This window comes from Triticum aestivum, chromosome 6B (assembly GCF_018294505.1).
Source record: "Triticum aestivum cultivar Chinese Spring chromosome 6B, IWGSC CS RefSeq v2.1, whole genome shotgun sequence".
NCBI classification, from domain to species: Eukaryota; Viridiplantae; Streptophyta; class Magnoliopsida; order Poales; family Poaceae; genus Triticum; species Triticum aestivum.
This window is the reverse complement of record NC_057810.1, coordinates 253166526-253186351: the sequence shown is the minus strand read 5'-3', so window position 1 is coordinate 253186351 and position 19826 is coordinate 253166526. Positions and strand designations below refer to the sequence as shown.

Sequence of the window (19826 nt, the reverse complement as noted above, 5' to 3'; positions counted from 1 at the left end):
ATAAAAAAACAGAGAAAGTTGTTGGTTTAATGCCTCCAGTGTATATCAGCAAAACTTAAATTGTGAGCAATCAGAAGTAGCGCCAATTTTTCAGAAAAAATAAACTGAAACATAGTGCGTCACAGAGCAAACACAATATCCATGAATCAAGATTAGCTGCAGGAATTAGAAGATCCTCTGCACACTGATGGGCAGATCCATCATTGGACCCACTCTCTAACATCTCGGAAAGATTAATCACAAACCACAGACAATTCGAAAGTGACCAGGCCCAAATTCTACAGAACTTCCAAAGTAAACAAATGGACATTGTAGCAAACTGACTGGACGACTTTAGTTTGAACAGTCCAACAAGCAATTCAGCAGCACAATACCCATGACAAAGTGATACAACATTTGCGTGACTGAACCTACTCCAATTTTGGTCCTAATCTGTATCTGAAACTCATCGGTGGACGCAGAGCATATGACCACAGCAAAGCAGGGCACAATTCAGTTCTAGATCAGATCTCAAGCAAGTGCTACTCTTGAGGCCGGTCACCAGCAAGAGCAAAGGAGTAGTAACCCACGGACCTGTTGAGCAGCGAGGTGGAAAAAATAAACTGAAACAGGGGCTCAGGCGATGGATGGCTCAGGCGATGGACAGCTCAGGCGATTAACTTTCAAGAGGAGACATACCTCTGGTGTAGCCGCCTCAGGCGACGGACGGCTTGACAGATGTTCTCCTTCCGCTGGCGAACTTGGCATTGGACGGCTCGACGACTCGACATCCCAGACTCCCAGCTATCTTGCACTGGCAGCTTACTGGTAGCAGACCAAAATGCTTGGATGCCTGTTCTGGAAGTTGTTCCAAATTTATGCAGCTCCCTAGGTGGACTCATAGAAGGTTGAACAATGTTTTGTTAATCAGATACAGCATCCCTACACTTAAAAAATGCATAAACAAAATCTACCTCATTAGATGCATCCTTATATGATTCTTGGCAGTTAGCTGAACACAGAGATAATAAGAAACATAAGAAACTGGCTTTTTAAACTTGCATTATTGCAGTATGCAAGAAATTGATGATATTGTCCCCAAGTGGTCTAACAATGCACCAAGTGATTATGTAGAGAATTATAGATTCGCCAAATTCTTAAATCAGTATTTTAATCAAACAATTTGATATTGTTGATTGTTCGTAAGTCTATTTTAGTTAGAGAATGTTCTCAATCGGATTACCATCCCTCTTTCTTTCAATTAGGTTCAGCAAATTCCTGTTATTACCTTGACAGTGCCCACTGCTGGACAGAGTTAATATTTTTGGCAAGAAATATCTGTTATAAATGGTCTAAATTTATCTATATGTATTATGTATATCCCCAACAATAGAAAAAACATTCTGGTCCTCTTCCTCGCTAGCAAATTTTCGTCAGAGATAGGGATATGCGAATGACCTTTATCTGATTTCTGAGTTTCAGAGGTAGAGCGTGGAACAATTAGAAAGTCAACAAAGGGCTAGATGATTCTGATTGAAAAACTAAAACAAACAGAATATCTTGTTGTGCATAAATAATCAATTATATGTCCAATTAGTACTGTCCAGTTAAAGGTCGAAGATAGAATCATAGATCTTACAACTGTACTTCCGAGAAGAACCATTCAGTGTCAGACTTTTATTATTGCTAAATGTCAGGATCTCATATCATACAATCATAATCCTCCTATATTAGGATTATACCAAATTAGTGAACGAATAAAATAACTACAATTTGGAGCTTCAAGTAAAGCAAACGGTTAACTAAATTCTCTAGTCGACAGCTATGTTGGTACCTGAAGAATCACCCTCCCCCCTGCTGTTAGTTCAGCACCTTGGTCCCTCGCTCTTGGCGCAACATCCGATCCCAAATCTCCAACCTGGTAGCCAATTCTGGTCAACAAATAGTAGCATGGAATACTTCTACAACTAACTTAGAATCAGAAAAGAAGACATGCTTACCATGTTGACGTACATGACACTGGAACCACTCATGCAATCATTTTCTAGATGTGTCTCTTTTGGTTCAAAACTGTGAATTTCAGAGAGGCGCTTCTCTGAAAGCATAAAGATGCCATATCAGACTCGACACTTGGCTCAACAAATCATACAGTTCGGTGCAAGTATTTATACTGCTTTCATGTCCACTAATTTTTTTGATAGTCATAATGTGCAGTTCTCTGTTTCAAATTGTTTTTCTTGTGATGCGGCAAAGAAATTCTCCTACAGTTGCAAAAATCATTATTCATAGTTTAATAGTAATAATGTTCAGGCAGGCACAAATCTAGGAAAAATACCACATGAATCTGAATTGAACCGTACATGATTCACAATTGCATCTAAGTACAAAACCAACAGTGGTCCTCCATCTAAGCAATCCACAAGTACACTTGATCTCAAGATTACTAACTAAAACCAAGTCTCGCAACAGTAAGAGAAGAAGACCATGACCACCAGTATCAAGTGCTGAAGAATCGTATTAGGTGTTTTACAATTACAGATAGTCGAAGAGCAGTGAAGTGGAAGCAAAGAGGCAACCAAAGCTTGCTATTCAGCTCATCTCCAGCAACAGCGGCAGCAAGGTGGCGTCAGTGACGGTCAGGTCAAGTTTTGATGAACTTCAGGCTCTACCGCGCCGTGGCGTAGCTTCGAGGGGATACATACCTCTCGTGTAGCCACCACAGGACTCGGCGGGCGTTCTTGTTCCTCTGGCGAACTCGGCGCTTCTTCCTCCGGCGTACTTGGCGGCGACATTGGATGTTTGTTCAAAAATTGCAATTTCGACAGGATGATGGAGATTATGGTCGAAGGGCAAAACCTGATGGAGATTCCGGCCGAGGACCCTTGCTTCTTATAGCAGCCAATCAAATCCGGGTCGGGCACTACATCAATTTGTGTTGGAGAAGGACACGGCCGGCCTCCAATTTTCCATCCAAATAACGATAGGAGCAGCGGAGGTTGAGAAGGATACCACGGAGGAGGCCAGAGAGGACTGGCGGCCGGCGCCGGCGTACCATCCTCCATGAACGCCCACGACGTCCGCCTTCTCCTCCGCCTCGGCTGTAGCCGTGCAGCAAGCCCACGGCGTCCGCCTTCTCCTCCGCCTCGTCTGTAGCCGCACCCATGGCGTCCGCCTTCTCCTCCGCCGTGGCTAGCCGTCCGACGAAGGCGCCGCCCCTCACCTGCTCGTGCTCCGCCGTCACTGCCGTCGCTGGAAAGGGAGGAGTTTTGGATAAGATGAATCAGGGACCGCGGACTGAATATCGAACAAACGTAGGGTCTTTTTTGTAAAAACGAAGCATTTTCCCAAATTCACTAAAGAAAGGACTGCGGGTTCTATTATCTAAAACCATAGGGACTTTTTTGCAAAACTGTCGCGACGACGGACGACGGAAACCCAATTCTCTTTATTATTAGGTAAAGATAAAGATTATTATTATTATTATTATTACTAGTACAAATGTCCGTGCGTTGCAACGGGCGAAAAAGTTAAAAATATGCAAGCATACCTTTACACAACACTTCTTGTACCCAATTTTGGCAAACATCAGAAATAAAGTTACAAATAAAGTTACACTGACTATCGCATTTTGGGCCATGTAATTTGGAGAATATTTTTTTGAAGAATAGAATCAGTTTTTTGGAGACGTACATTATCTGGTTGGGAAATTGCACGATGTTTTTGTGTTCTTATATTTGATTTGCAGATTTACTGGTTTTTTAAATATGAAATTACGCATGATGCTACGCACGAGTAAAAGCAACAGGCTACTGGCGTAATTGTCCTGACATTGGAGAGTCAAGATCTAGATCAAAATTACATCGTCATATTTTTGCCTAGCCGAAGGTAGATCAAGTATACTCGCTGCTACCACACACCAACATAGAGCAACAGTGCATCACTTCAGTTAGAGAGGCGAGATGAGCAGTGCAGCACTTCAGCTAAACAGGTGAGATGAAGTGTTCTAAGTGCAGAATTGACCACTCTCCTCCACAGCTTATTGTTAAAGAGTACATATCTAGATTTTATGAAAGCTAAAAACTCATCTCATTTACAACCAACACTGTTTTCCATTGGGGACATGAAAGCGCCGGGTGCAGACGGCTTACATGCAATTTTTTTTAAGAAATGTTGGGATATTCTTGGTGATTCTCTTACATTGGAAGTGTTGGATGCTATAAATAATAAGGTGATTCCGGATGACTGGAACGACACAGTAATTGTTCTTATTCCAAAAGTTGAGAGCCCAGAAGTAATTACATAGTATAGACCCATCAGCCTTTGCAATGTCTTATATAAGGTAATTTCAAAAATGATTGCTATACGTCTCAAGTGCGTGTTGGATGATATTATCTCGCCGGTGCAAAGTGCTTTTGTCCCAGGACAGTTAATTACTGATAACATTCTTTTGGCCTATGAGAGTATTCATGCAATAAAAAATAAAAAGAAGGGTAAGGCTGGTTATTGTGCGGTAAAATTGGACATGCACAAGGCATATGACCGCGTTGAATGGAGGTTTTTGCGTGATATGATGACCAGATTGGGGTTCCATGTGGAGTTTGTAGAATTGCTAATGGCCTGTATTCAATCTGTCAAAACAAAGTCAGATTTAATAATCAAGAAACAAATTCTTTCATTCCTGGAAGAGGACTTCGGCAGGGAGACCCCCTTTCCCCTTATTTATTTTTGATTTGTGCAGAGGGACTATCTAGTTTGTTGGCTCATAAAGAGGAGGTTCGTGGTATAGAAGGAGTAAGGGTTAGCAGAAATGCACCATCAGTGTCACACTTGCTATTTGCTGACGATTCCCTTATCCTTATGAAAGCAGATATGACTAATGCAACCTCATTGAGACAAACACTAGATCAATATTGTGCATGCTCTAGACAACTAGTGAGTGAAGCAAAATGTAGCATCTTCTTCAGTCCCAATGTAACTGTAGAAGTAAAGGTTGATATATGTACTGAGCTCAATATTATGTCAGAAGCCCTTTCTGATAAGTACTTGGGTTTGCCTGCTATGGTGGGTGTGGATAGAAGTGATAGCTTTGTTCATTTATTGGAAAGGATTATAACCAGACTCAAAAGTTGGAGGGAAAAATTTCTGTCTATGGGTGGAAAGGAAATCTTACTGAAAGCGGTCATACAATCAATTCATGTGTTTGCTATGTCGGTGTTTAATATCCCAAAGAAACTATGTAAAGAGATGACATATGCGATGGCTGAGTTTTGGTGGGGTGACTCAGAGAACCTTAAGCATATGCACTGGATGGCATGGTGGAGGATGTGTATTCCTAAAAGGGATGGAGGTATGGGCTTTCGAGATCTACACTCTTTTAATTTGGCAATGCTTGCAAAACAGTCTTGGAGGCTCATCTCAAATTCTGATTCCCTTTGTGCTAAAGTTTTGAAAGCAAAGCATTTTCCTGACTACTCCTTAATCAGAGCTGGTCCAAAGAAGGGGTCCTCCTTTACATGGGAGAGTATTGTGGCAGGTTTGAACACCTTCCGAAGAGGCCACATTTGGCGGGTTGGCACTGGTGAAATGATTAATATCTGGGATGATCATTGGGTCCCGGGTAGCCCATCTCGTATGATCCAAACACCAAGGGAAAATATTTTATTGCAAACTGTAAATGAGCTTATTGACCCGAATACTGGAAGTTGGGATGAGGTTCTTTTGAGAGACATTTTCTCTCCGATTGATGTTCACAGAATACTTAGCATTCCCCTAAGCGCACACCTTGATGAGGATTTTATTGCTTGGCACTATACAAAATCCTATATATTTTCTGTGCGATCGGCATATTACATTGAGTGGGACTATTCTCATAGGCATAGACTAACTCGAGCAGATGGCCAAGGACCGTCAGCACGCAACCCAGTGTGGGAAATTCTCTGGAAATTGCACGTGCCAAGCAAAGTTAAGATCTTCGGATGGAAAGCCTTACATGGCATGGTTCCGGGGCTGGCGATTCTTGCAAACAGACACATCCCAACCTCAGCACAGTGTCCTGTTTGTGAGAAAGGTGTAGAGGATATTAAACATCTCATGTTCATGTGTGACCGAGCAAGGAAAGTATGGCATTCGTTGGGTCTTCTAGACTACATCAACGAGATGACGCAAGTGGATAGATCAGGTTCTATTATTCTGGAAGAAATATTACGTAAACCACAAGTTAGATCACCGGTTATGAATCAAGTGGGACTGAAGGAATCGATCCTTGTGGGAGCATGGTACATATGGTGGCAGCGGAGGGAGTTTGTCAAGGGGGAATATGTGGCCGATCCAACACGCACAGCTTTTTCAATCCAAGCGCTGACATGCAATTTTGGTCGAGCTAATAAATCTGAACCTCGTCAAACTGTCTGGACAAAGCCAGAAAGGAACAGCTACAAACTAAATGTCGACGCTGCGTTTTCAGAAAATGGTACTGGTGGTGCAGGTGCTGTCTTGAGGAATGACAGAGGTGAGGCAATTGCTGGTGCTTGTTGGCCTTTATATAATATGTTTAATGCAGCGATGGCAGAAGCAACGGCTCTTCAGAGAGGATTAGCTCTAATCGAGGGTCTTCAGTGTGTGCCTGTTACTGTAGAATCAGATTCATTGGAACTTGCTGAATCTTTTAATGGTACAATCCAAGTTTGGTCTCCGTATGCAGCAGTACTAGCAGATTGCTTTCAAATTGCCTCCAGGATTGGATCAATATCGATGCATCGATGCATCATTGCAACCGGGAAGCAAATTATGTGGCGCACAATTTAGCAAGACATGCTTTTGTTACAGATTCTACTGTTTTTTTGGGACGATGATCCCCCTGGTTTTATTATTTCAGATGTAATGAATGATGTATCGTTATTTAATTCGCAATAAAGTGCGCCATGAAGGCTTTTAAAAAAACAATATCTAATTGGCCCTGCTGGGTTACATCTAACGAATTATGAGGCGCGCTTTCCTTAGCTTCATATCTGAAATTACCATCATGAGCTGTCATCCAATAGAGAAGCTCCGTTTTCAGAATAGCACATGTCCTGTTGAGAGAAAATGGAAGTTAGCACCAAGTACATCAATCTTGACAAAAAAAATAAAGTTTTCAGAGTAGCTTACAACATCAATTTGCACAAATATATGGAGATTTTACATATTAGTTTTATACTTGAGCCTATGCCAAGAGACCAATTGCATTAAATACTTTCTCAAATCAATTTTAATTGCTAGTTTAATCATCTGTAAACCCTGGCTGTAAATCACTGTAAAACAAACATAGCTCAATCATAATTCGCACAAATAAAAAAAGAACCTGCAGCAAAGTAGGTCTAGGCGATGGCTAATGGTCTTTCGGCAAAAAGTCGGTGGAGGCAACATCTTGTGTAACAACAACAAAAATTGAAGTTAAAACTCCAACAATTACCTTGTTCATACAATATTCCAGATTTTGCAAAGATGCAATCAGCATGGAGTTCAATGGAACATGGAGCAGTTATAACAATACAGTAAATAGTGGAGTGACAGATAATCTTGAAAAGCCAACTATAGGATGCATAAGCTACTGGATGGGCCCATAGTGGAGTGACCTGGATGTTTCTTCCAAGATTATTTTGTCGGCAAGAGCAGATCAAGGCTTTAATTACTTGCTAGCAGCTAGCTGCACAAACTAAAGATTCAGGCATACAGATCAAAGAAGCGCTTGTTTACCCAATTGCCAAGAGCAGATCAAGGCCGCAAGTAATTGCTAGCATTAAGTTAAGCTGGGGCTTGCTACAGCTAGTTGCACCAACTACTGATTCAGAACGAAGAGGTGCTTGCTTCAGCCTATGCCAACACACGAATTTTCCAATCAAAGCATTGCTTACTTGCTTGCATCAATTCAAACTGCTACTTGTTGTAGCTACATTTACAAACGAAATAAGATGGCAAAATAATATAAAGTTTCATCCTATAATTATAAGTGAACTCTGGTAGTAAATCAAAGATAGCTACTATAGGACATGATCCACGCTTTCAACAATTCAAGTACGCTCTAGCAATTTTCTAGCTAGAGAGTTGAATCCCCACCTTTGTGAAAAAAAATCATTTCTTATAGAACCCATTCTATTACATAAAAAGTAAATCTCAGCTCTGGTTCCTACTCTAAATCATTTTAATTACAAAGTTGAATACGACGATGACTTATTCCTACTCTCGAAGTTTCTCCAAAATCACGTCCTAAATGTTCTGAACTGGAAGACCAAGAACTCAAATCGAACAAAAAGAGACATATATTCCTCAAAAGAGAAATTTGAGGTGCTTCGCATTAATCCATATGGAAAAAGAGCAACAATTTAACCACCATATGAAGGCACCACCCATAACTTGCTCAGGCTACTGTATAGTGTGCATTGTTCTGGAGGCCATGATCCACCCACAACAGAATCCCCAACCTTTCTTGCCCCAAAACCAGACATAATATTATGCACAAAATTATCCAAATTGCTACTAAAAGCTACCAGCCAATAGCAAGAAGAACATAAAAAAGTAAGTAATGATGGTCGATGGTGGATAGAACAATGCAACATTCCTGCATAACTATTACAGCCCCTCAAAGTATAAGTCTTCAATGAAGAGTATAATCACCTGCAGCACAACTATACATATAGATGTGACCATCTTCATGCCCGCTGCGTGGAACTTCTTTAATTAGAGTCGGAGCTGCTCCCACAAATCTTCACAACGCTCTTCAAAATTTTCACATGTTATGGTGCCCCTATAAAAAAATAGCATGCAAGTAAACATGTAGAACCTGCACATTTTTTTCTGGTCATGATTTAAGATTACATTTTCACTATATAATGAGAAGGGAGAGCTGAAAGTATGAGATGGGCAAGAAGATCATGCATAACATAGCGAAGCAGGCTTGTGGCAAATATAAAAAATGAAAAGCTAAGAAGCCAGCATGAATTAGTCTTGCAAGCTCCACACAATCATGAATACGCAAAGAAGATATTGTATAATATGGGTCACAAAACTCAAGATAGAATGTGAGCATGGGCACAAAATCACCTCACAAGAAGAATTTCTGTAACTCATGATTGCTATCATATTTTTATCATAGTTATGATGCTTTGTGAAGCAACCAAGCTAGGTGCATGAGTAACAGAGAGAATCAGTACCTCAGAGAATATTAGTACTTCAGAGCCATGTGCCTTTAACTTGGGAAGACATTTATCTAACAGAACCATCTTTTCCTGTAGAAAGGGAAGTAATTTTCCTCATCTCAAAGAAAAGAACCATTTTTTTTCCTGTAGAAAGCATCAAGCCTTGAGGAGGCGCACCAAGGACGATGCCCTTGAGCTGCTTCAGGACTCCAAGGAGACCGCTAATACTGCAGTTCGCACCAGGGTAGGGGAGGGCCGATGCCGATGGAATCGTTGGGACGCACGACAGACACAAAAATTTACAAGTCACATAGTTTTATATATTTTTACTCACTACTGGAGTTAGTGAATGATGAAAATGCACTCAAACACTAAAACTGAATTCTATACACCAAATATAATTTTCAGGATATTCTGGTTTATTTAAATTGTGTGCCGCAATCATCTCCGTCCTCATTGCCTCCTCTACATCTGCCAATGTCCTCGAATCCTTGGCATCCATGGGGATCCAGTATGTCCTCCTCATCGCGTCCGGCCATCATGTCCAAGACCTGTTACATGTGCCATAGAGCTCCTGAAATTTCAAAATCAATTAAAAAACTGAACATATATATGGATTCAACGAAAGATGTCTTCGCTTGTGCTCTACGAATAAGTGATCGAGGTCTTGGCTGTTTTGTACAAAGAACACAAAGTCCTGGTAAATGATTTACAATAATGTAGCATGACGTTCAGCTTGTTTGGGCAAGTGATGTTCAGTTTGTTCAGTTTGATCTTACCAAAAGGATCAACGTAATTCAAGACATGGGAACTCAACCAAGAATACATTGGTGCCTATCAATACCTCCCAATTGGATATCGCCTTAAATCAATGCAGGGGTGGCAGGGGAGCTCATGTGTGTGTACCTATGAGTGGTTGTGATAATCGGTTCGGACGAAGTAGTGTCCTCGCCGGCGTTGCGGAGGAGGGCCTGGGTGGAGGAGCTGTGTTCCGTGGATAGCACACGCTCGGCCGTCATGATAGCGCCCAGCAGGACCATCTTGGGACGACACAGGGAGACAGGGAGCGGCTGCACGACGGAAAAAATTGGGAGGCCAGCAACCGGAAAAAATTGGGAGGCCAGCAACACATTGGAAATCCATCAAGAGTTGGCCTGCAGTGAGCATATAGTCAATGTTCTCAAGATTTTGCAGATTCAACTTCTGAAGCAAAATCATACAAAAGTTGAATCATTTTACACATTATGAACATTCAGAAGCAGATAACAAACGTATCATGCGTCTATTCACTGCTTCTAAAATTGTATCTAACCATTAGTTGAGTAAGTCACCAGAGAAGTTGTTATGTACATTGAATATGTACTCAAGCACTCATGAATTCTCACGCGACCTGGAGGTTGCTGTTGGCCAAGGGCTGAACTTGTGAAGGGCATCTCTAGCAATTAGCAACGACATGGCATACTTTTTTGCGGCGAGGAGAGGAATCTGGACACAAACCTGATCTGATCCGATGACCGGAGCTGCCGTCGGACTAGCAGCAGGTAGCCGCGCAGTCCCTATTCTCCCTTCTCTTCTCTCCATCTCACCTCGTCTCCCTCCCTTGTATCTTCTTCCCAGAAGACCGAGTCGCCACAGCCATGGAGCACCGCCGCCGCCGGCCTCCACTACGAACCGTCGGGATGGATCCCGACCTCCGCCACTTCCCCACCGTTCCCCGCCTCCCAGAACTCTGCCGCCGTCGCCACAGCCATGGAGCACCGCTGCAGCCGGCCTCCACTACGAACCGTCGGGATGGATCCCGACCTCCGCCACTTCCCCACCGTTCCCCTCCTCCCGGAACTCTGCCGCCGTCGTCCTGCTACCGATCGGATCGGGGATCGGGAGCGCCGCCGCGACCGGCCTCCACTACGAACCGCCGAGATGGATCCCGACCTCCGCCACTTCCCCGCCGTTCCCCGCCTCCCAGATCTCTGCCGCCGTCGTCCTGCTCCCGATCGGGACCGGGAGCGCCGCCGCACCAGCCCAGAAACCGCTTTTTATTCACTCACTGGGGACCGCGTGTTGAATCCCTAAAACCACAGGGTTTTATTTATAAATTTCTGAACGAAACGTTTTTCTCACTTAGACCCTCTTTGATTTGCAGGATTTTCAAAACGCGGGAATAGGACAAATACAGGATTTGAGTGGCATGTCCACTTGAATCCTATAGGATTACCATAGAGTGTTTGATGCTACAGGAAAAACAAAGGAATTGAAAAAAGAGGTTGGAGTGGATGCTAGATTTTCAATGAAATGTAGTACACTTGATTCCATAGGAAAAAAACCTATATGACTCAATCCTGTGAATCAAGCGACAAACATAGGAAAAAACCCTAGGGATTCTAACCCTCCACAAATCCCACGAAATTCCTTTGAATCAAAGGAGCCCTTAAGAAAGGATGGCGGGTTGAATTCTTAAAAATAGAGGGACTTTTCTGCAAAAACAACAATGACGTACGACTAGAAGCAATAGCTGGTTTACTAGTACAAATGCCCGTGCGTTGCAACGGACATGAAATCTTGCAAAATCTACTGATGTGTCATTCGGTACAATTTGTTTTGTTCTTTATCATTACGCACCATTTCTTATATTCAGTTCTAATAAACGTGATTATTGTTTCTCGACTGAATATTGGGCGTTAAGAAGCCACCTCGACATTCTTCGCCTGACTGAAGAATAATTCATGGAATAGTCTCTAAATCTTTTTCTTTTCTTTTCGGAATTATTTATTAAAAGAATAACATTTTTCTCAACATTTCTAAATGCATTTTTAAATGTAACAACATTTGGGAATTTTGACCAGCTTTTAAAAAGTACGAAAATATATAACTGTGTGCTTATTATAAAACGATTTTTACTATGTTGGGTATTTTTAGATATATAGTTTGTTGTACTTTTCATTTTTATTCTCTGTTTTTGTTTTATTTTATGTTAAAATAATTTGCGATTACAAAAAGGTTCTATTGGGAAAAAACATCGTTCGTTTTGACTTCTCAAAAACAGTTCTTGAATTCAGAAAACGTCCATGATTTCAAAAAATATGGACAATTTTTATTTTCATGAATAATTTTTTTATTTTTTGGAAAAATTTATAAGCATTCTTTAATAATGATGAACGTTTTTTAAACTTGAATAACAACTTTTAATTCGGTAAAAAATGAATTTGTTGAACTTTTTTCGAAAATGATGAACACAATTTTAATTTAATGAATATTTTTTTAGGTCGGTGAACAAATTTTGATGAGCATTTTTTAAATCCGGTGAAAAAATTGAATTCGATGAACCCTTTTTTTTACATCCATGAACATTTTTTGAAATTCGATGAACAAAAAAATCTTCATGAATTTGAAAAGAAATTTCACAAAAAAGTGAAAAAGTAAAGATGAGAAAAGAAGAAAGAAAAAAGGAAAAAAGAAAATAAATGAAAGGAAAAAAGAAAGAAAAAGAAAATACGAATAAAAAACAAAAAATGGGCTTGCGCTTGAGAACACCCAGCGCACGAGGGGTAGTGCGCGCGGTAGCGCCGTATAGGCTTCCCCCATAGAGAACACTTTGGTTTAAAAAAAAAGGGAGTGTCTATATTACAATCGACTGAAATTGAATTGGCCTTCAGTCAAATATACCAACCAGTAAAAATCTGGCACCAACTGGAAAAAAAATCTTGACTGAAAATAATGGGGCATTCAACCAATTTTTTCAGGCACTACAAACATGGCACGTGTATGTATGACCTATGCGCTCTATGATCCATGAGCAAGCAATGAAAGGGCCCAGAAAGCAACGCTGCCAGGTCAGTACTCTCACGACCTTCTCCAGGTTATTGACAGTTTTGTTTTCTTCACAATACTATTGGAAGAAAACCTGAAATTCTCATGGCATTCTCAAGGATCTGAAGTTGATACTTGTGGAAGAAACTCCTGAACACAAACATAGTATAAATTTATAATTAGGCTGCCGTAAAGTCATCATCAACCTGTTGTACAATGATCAACACAAGATGAACTAATCACATACTAAACATTTCATCGTCATGAAGCTTTAAAAACAGTGGCTTCAGTTGAAATTTACAGTCATCTCATTACGAATAAAGAGTAACTTTTAAAGTGTATCACATATTCAGCTTTGATGAATTTTACAGTGTTCATTTTACTAAAATTCCAGTCAGTAACAACCAAATCACAACAAAGATACTGAAACTTAAGTAAAAATAAGGAGAAACAACCAGTAACAATGTGTGCTTTATGATCAGATAAGAACGAGAAAGAGGATGGAGGAAGAAGGGGACAGAATAGCTACACAATCAGGAAACTACAGTCACACCAAGAAGACAAACTGTAGGTCAGTACTCTCACAATCTCCTTCAAATAGTTCTTCTAGTAAAAAATGTAGCAGTGTAAATTCAGGTAACAGTATAGTGTAAAATCTATCACTGTAAAATACAAAAATCACAATCTTTAGGCTACTACTATAAATTACAGAAGTTATAGGATTGTAAAACTTCAAACAGGGTAGTGTAAATTCAAACATAAGGTCACTGTACATTCAAACAATCAAAAAAATTATAGTGCGGTAAATTATAGAAGCTATATAGGACAGTAAATCCTTCATCAGGTTAGTCATCAATTAACTATAATTTAATACGAATACAACAAAAAAGTAGACTTCTATGAATACTACAGTACTGTGAAATCCGAAGGTTGAGGTCGGTCGTGGCGCCCATGCATTGCATCGGAAAAAAAATCGCACGCCCTTATGGTTGTCCGGATCTTCTACTTGAAGACAGCTAATCATTACGCCGTCATCCCGAGCTCTACCTCGCTTCCCTCATTGTTTGATAATCTATCCAGCCCTTTTCTAATGGACCACTTGGCCTGCTGTTTACAAAGCACATATCAGCACACTGTAACACTGCCAGTAGTATTCATACATGGAAAGCCCACACAACGTTCAATCCTTCTTTACCGGGTCTTTCTCTTATTGTCACGTTGTAACCACACCCCTTAACCCTCTGCACAACTGTCATTCGTTCTTCACCGGGTCTATCATTTGCCATGTTATACCCACACTTCACCCTCTTGCTGTTCTATATCTGTAAGCATCTTGTTGATCCGCTAAACACCTTGTTTCAGTAGATAAGTCGAGTTGTATAGCAGTCTAACTCGTATTATCATTGGTGCTTCCTGAACCACATAAGAATTGGACTCTTGCGATCCTGAATAATGAACTGAATCCGTAACAAAAAATGCTCAACATTAAGAATATTTAATTTAAAAAATCAGGACCTGTGATGGTTGCATATATATAATAAAAAGATTGTTGAACCGGTGATTGCTAAGAGGTCAATTTCATGCATCAAATATAAACTGTAGTAGAATTTGATAATTCTAAGCTTGCAAGGAAACCTGGGTACAAAAATGACCTATTGGGTGTCGCCTTCTAGGAAATCTACCCTGTTCTGAAGGCTTGTGTAGATGAATTATTTTCTATGTGGAAAGATATACTTGTACACGCTGTGCCTTCGCCCACTAATAGCAGCTAAGAAGCATGATCACCTAGAGCACCATCACTGGATTTAACCAGACCAAAAGGCAAACAATTTTATACATGAATATCTATATGACTGCAGTCAGAACTAGAAGTACCCGATTTTAAATATGGGTTGGGTGGCCTGCAGGAGTGCAGTACTTGAGAGACTATGCTAGTGTAGTAAACATAAATTTGGCCGGTCAGCTTCTATAGGGAATGCAAAACACTTATGAAATAAGAAACAGAGAACATTTAAGCAGAAATAAGGTACATGTTTGCTTACGAATGGTACTAACATGATATATTTTCTGCCCGCCGGTAAGTTATCAAGCAAGATCATCAAATGTTTCTTTGTAGACCACATTGTGAGTATTGCCAACAGTTTTCAGGAGAGTTATTTTCAGTCAAAGCTGGAAGATGAAGAGTGACTAAGAAATACTCACATTAGTAAAAATAAAAATCCTGGGCTGAAAATTTGAGATGTACATAACTACTACAATGTAGCAACAAACCCATACTCTTTTTTCATTATGACTGCTGCTTTTTGACACTCAAGCGGATATTTGTATTGGCGACTGCAAGAAAACTGGAAAATATATTAGATAGAGCGGGCGGTGAGGTCCCAGGTGGGGGGAGTGGGGGAGGCGGCGGGGTGGCATTCAGTAGGCAGAGCGACCGACGGCGGTGTGGTCGCATGCGAAATCATAGTCAGAACTTTGCATTTGAAGGTACACGCTCAGAGGAATTTTTTTTTGCTCAGTGCCAAAAGTATCAAATCCCTAAAACTGAAAATCACATCCTGAACTGAGCGTTTTATTGAGAACCGGCAAAATAAGTTAAAGACAACAGTACGAGAACAGGTGAACGGTGATCTGATTTCAACACAAAATACTCATGAAGAAATAAAATGGGTGGACAGTGATTTGGTTTCTAAGCATAAAACTGATCATGTTTATGCCACACACTAAGGACATAATGTGTGCGTATTTGGAGCCTGAAACATCTACCAACTAAAACTACTCCCAAAAGCAATCTTCAAGTTCAATCTTAAGACGTAACACATAAAGCTACAGACTACAATTTTGATGCACAGATTTAGCTCACTCAATTCAGTTTAGAGAGTACCAACACCCAATTCTGGAAAAAATAATGCGAGGCCCAATCCTCCGCTGCATCAAGCATCAACCATCATGAGATTGATTCCTTAATTGATGTGAAAACAGTTGCTTGGATTAATGTACTGTTAGAACTTGATATCAGAGGAAAGGAGGGATAAAACCTTGAGGAGCTGCATGTCCATGGCGTCCTTGACATCTCCTTGAAGAATCCCTTGACGGCGGCGACCGTGGTGGATGGGGAACTCCCATGGCGTGCCCCAACTGCATCTCCAGCAGAGGATTTGAAGAGAAGGTGAGGTGTAGGGGCAGCGAATCTCGGCCAAGAAGGAAGGAAGGACGAACCTGGGACCACTTGAGACGCGCCGGCGAAGCCATGCCCGAAACCCTAGCCATGGGTGTGTGGTTGCGAGCGGGCTGTACAGGCCGGGAGCAGAGAGTCTGGATGGAGGGGAGGGAGGCGCGGACCGTGGGCAGCTTGGGGCGTGCCGCACTGCGTCGGAGGCACCGGAAGTAGCCGGCATGGGCGGCGGCGGCGGCGGTGATGACTTCATGGGCGAGAGGGAGAGTAGGCGAGCCCGTGTGCTCTGTGTGTGGTTGTGTTTTACTTTTTTCTTTACAAAACTGCTTTGGACCGCGCGTTGAATAGTCCAAATAATAGGGGGTTTTATGTAAAAATGAATCGTTTTTCTAGAGTGCCACTTAAACAGGGAATGCGGGTTGATTTCAAAGAAATAGAGGGGGTTTTTAGCAAAAACACCAGCGACGTACGACCAGAAGCCGTGCCTGGTTTATTAGTAGGGTAGATTAGTAGGTAGAGATTAGGGAAAGATGAAAATGCCAGATTGGCTTTTCATTCATGAAGAAGGGGTGTAGTACAAGGTGTTTCTAAAAAATTACAGGGTAGTAGAGCTGCATACGAACTGTATGCAGGAAACATACAGTGGAACAGAACTGAAGCATCTGTAATCTGTCTTCCTTGGTTTTTGAATCAGCTGGTTAAAACCCAAGATATCATTTGCAGTTCCCGGTACAGGCCCGGTCCTGAGATTTTGGGGGCCCGGGGCAAGATACCAAAAAGGGGCCCTATGACTACATAGATACTTTATATTTTTTCTATTTTAATTGCAAATAAATACTAACTACACTATAATCTATGTTGCCTTGTCATCTTGACTATTCAAAAAAACTGGTGAAACAACTGTTCACATAAAAAGTTCGTCTACTTGCTTTTTTTATTAGGTGAATTAGTAACACTTCCGTGCCAAATCAAATTTTTATCATCTTATAATTTTTTGCTATGTTGTTGTTTACTTGTAGGTGAAGCGACTTTGTTCGTCTAGAAGAGGGCTTCAGATTGATCCTTGTATTTATTTTATCAAACTCTCGTGAATAATTAATAAAGATGGTTGTATGGTGATGCAGAAGCCGGGGTAATCCTCCTTTTTGAAAAAAAAACGTTGTTTTTCAATAGTAACTAAAGCTAATTCCTCGAAATGCCTAGGAGAAGTAGTTTTCTGAGAACCAATCAATTCATATGCATTTTCTCTTTTTTTCTCATTGTCAGATGGATACTTTCTAAATAAAATCTTGCTAAATTAATAGCACTCTTTCTAATTAGTAAACAAACATATGATAATAAATTAAGAAAACTGCTAATTAAAAAAATGCTAAGGAAGAGGCATAGAACAAGGTACCTGGATAGCTAGAACATTACGAGTCACAAACAGAAATCCGAGTTTCCCTTTTCTATTCCCTATCAATACAAGAAACTGGATTGTGAGAAAGAGATATGTACGAGGATTAACTTCATGAACCGAACAATCTGACAAGATTATAAAAAAGGGAATTGGCGTTGAAGAAGAGGTTGATGGAATCTTAAAAATTGTATTACCTTTCTCCACTAATCGTGTCCAGCAGCAGAAAATCGCAATTAGACGATGCGGCAACAAGCAGTTGACCTTGGCATTTGCATAGCTGATTCATTGACAGGTCTGAAGAAGAAGTAGAAAGACAAGAAGACCACGCGCGTGAGGCAAGGCCAGAATTGACGGATCTGTTACAATTATTTCCCTTTTTTGAGAAAAATCAGTCAATCTGTTACGTGGGAAAATATTCTTTCCTATACATCAACGCAAAATTAATCATGGGAAAGGATACTTTACCATTTTGAGAATCAGTCGATCTGGAAAGGATTTTTTGTTTCTTAAGGATGACATTTCTTTCCTAAAACATAACACACGCAAGGGAAATCGGGGCCCCTTCCTACTCGGGGGCCCGGGGCGGCCGCCCCCCCTGCCCCCCCTCAGGGCCGGCCCTGTCCCGGTAGTTGTTTACTAGAGGTATCCATGATCCTTTAGAAATTAGAAGTGTTAGCAAAACAAAGTGGAACTGAACTGAAGCTATTTCCGTTAGTATTGTCTACGTCTCCTTGACCTTTCACGGGAATCTGATGTAACCATCCTGCAACCTGCGAATACTATAGATGATATGCAGAGAAGATTTCAATATTACTTATTAGTACTGCCTTAGTACCATGCCTTTCTTCTCTACATAAATCATTCATAAAGCTGTAGGAGGAGCTCAGCTTACATATCTGAATATCCAACTACTAATTAGTTGCCTCACTGCAACTACTGACAGTGGATACTGACATCTTATTCTCTTGGTAGAGTTCAAAACAACATGAATCAAGCCGATGAAATTCAGTTGTATTTTTTTCCTTTTCGACTATGTAGTTTTTTTAACTGCTCTGAAGGTCCTCTCATATGTAATTAAGCTCACACACAAATGTCCTTGTACGTACTACATAATCATATAGCTGACAATATTAAACTTTTCTGTTATAGTAAGAATATCAAGCGTTATTTTGTCATTGGTGTTTCAGTTTGTCGGTTACAGGTATATCGTTCCAATATTCATACTATAGAAGTTGTTGTCAGGGAGTGCGAGAGGGGCAGCAGAGTGGCCAGCGAGGGGGGCACCATCACGGGAGCTGTGTTCATAGAAGGCAACATTGAGAAGATGTCAAAAACCTCCGTGGATGAGCGGTGGTTGTGAGAGTTTGCCGAGGAAGGCCGACTCGATCATGGAGTGGCTATCGCTGCAGAAGGAGACGCTAGCAACAGAGACAACCATCCATTTGTGCCACCATCAATAACAACGTTGTAACAAGCATGGCTCTACACTGGTGAGTAGAACTTTCTCCAAATCCAATCGAATTATTGGATTAAGATGTTCTAAAATGTATTGCCTGACTGCCTCATATGTGTCCATATCTCTGTTGGGAATTTGCAGGTTGCTGAAGCAGTAGAGTGGCTTATGTCATGTAGGCAACTGGTGGCTACAAGGATCCGTATGTAAACATGGTATGTGAAATTTGTGCTACTCAGGAATGGAAATGCCAATTCACAAATATAATATGCATGTTTGGTTGATGATTACTTGGGGTAGCCGAATAAAACTTGGAACCAATATAACTTAAGTGTGGCTATGAAAATTTTAGATGGAGTTAGTGGTTTGTTACCTATTGGAGTAACAAATTCCATTTACCCAGTAGAAAGCAAGGTGAATCGGAAATCAATTATTAAATCTGCTTTATAGGCTTTTGCTAAAGAGAGAAACTGAGAGATACTAATATCTTGGTTTCATTGAAGCTTATTAGTCGTCTTGAATCCCGATTGGACAAGAACTCCTCCATGATCCTTGAATCCCTGTAAAGCAGCATTGTGCATTGCTATTGGATGACGCTGTGGGTTGTGGGCGTAGAGTGGAGGTTGCATCACATGCTCAACGTTGGTGTCAAAGGACTTGCATGGGCCACAGGGATGTGGTGGTGTTCATAGTGGGCAACGTTTGTTTTCATGTAACTTATGGTCGATGTAAGATAGGTAGTGGATGGACATGTCATAAGTTTTTTCTTCCGTTGCAACGCACGGGCATATTGCTTCAAGAGTATCGAACCCACGACCAGGCTCTCCAACGTGAAAGGCA

The 19826-nt window shown here is 41.0% G+C and overlaps 2 protein-coding genes and 1 long non-coding RNA gene across 12 annotated transcripts in view; 1 reads left to right on the top strand and 2 right to left on the bottom strand.

Moving 5' to 3' along the window:
- The window catches only part of LOC123136829 (vacuolar-processing enzyme beta-isozyme 1), a 58572-nt gene extending 39086 nt beyond the window's left edge, over positions 1-19486 (top strand). For 2 of the 7 annotated variants that reach the window (XR_006467301.1, XR_006467303.1), the window contains 2 exons: positions 18776-19023; positions 19131-19486. The gene's annotated coding sequence lies outside the window, so the exon portion shown is untranslated. The remainder of the gene's footprint in view (positions 1-18775; positions 19024-19130) is intronic. The other 5 variants (XR_006467302.1, XR_006467299.1, XR_006467300.1 and 2 more) reach the window with 3 other exon arrangements.
- On the bottom strand, positions 144-3368 carry LOC123136828 (uncharacterized). 2 transcript variants are annotated; one of them, XM_044556339.1, is made up of 6 exons: positions 2682-3368; positions 1980-2074; positions 1814-1897; positions 954-991; positions 679-867; positions 144-573 (listed from the first exon to the last, which is right to left on the bottom strand). In XM_044556339.1, exons 2-6 carry the CDS (start codon positions 2010-2012, stop codon positions 522-524), a joined length of 396 nt encoding a protein of 131 aa, XP_044412274.1. In that variant the 5' UTR covers positions 2013-2074; positions 2682-3368; the 3' UTR covers positions 144-521. The 2 variants fall into 2 exon arrangements, with proteins under 2 accessions (XP_044412274.1, XP_044412273.1); XM_044556338.1 differs by having other exon boundaries at positions 1980-3368.
- On the bottom strand, positions 6812-11204 carry LOC123136835 (uncharacterized). Of its 3 annotated transcripts, XR_006467328.1 has the most exons (6): positions 10650-11204; positions 10059-10306; positions 9330-9726; positions 9168-9242; positions 8632-8761; positions 6812-7049 (listed from the first exon to the last, which is right to left on the bottom strand). It is a non-coding gene; the product is annotated as an uncharacterized lncRNA (long non-coding RNA). The 3 variants fall into 3 exon arrangements; XR_006467326.1 differs by having other exon boundaries at positions 9168-9726; XR_006467327.1 differs by having other exon boundaries at positions 9168-9703.
- Positions 19487-19826: the final 340 nt, after the last annotated feature.

Bases quoted from the DNA above. Each gene is read 5' to 3' on its own strand.
- LOC123136828 (XM_044556338.1), bottom strand. From the start codon at position 2,084: ATGCTTTCAGAGAAGCGCCTCTCTGAAATTCACAGTTTTGAACCAAAA. The intron at 992-1,813 runs GTACCAACATAG...CTCTGTGTTCAG, and splicing joins GGGGGAGGGTGATTCTTCAG to CTAACTGCCAAGAATCATAT. The intron at 868-953 runs GTAGATTTTGTT...GAGTCCACCTAG, and splicing joins ATAAGGATGCATCTAATGAG to GGAGCTGCATAAATTTGGAA.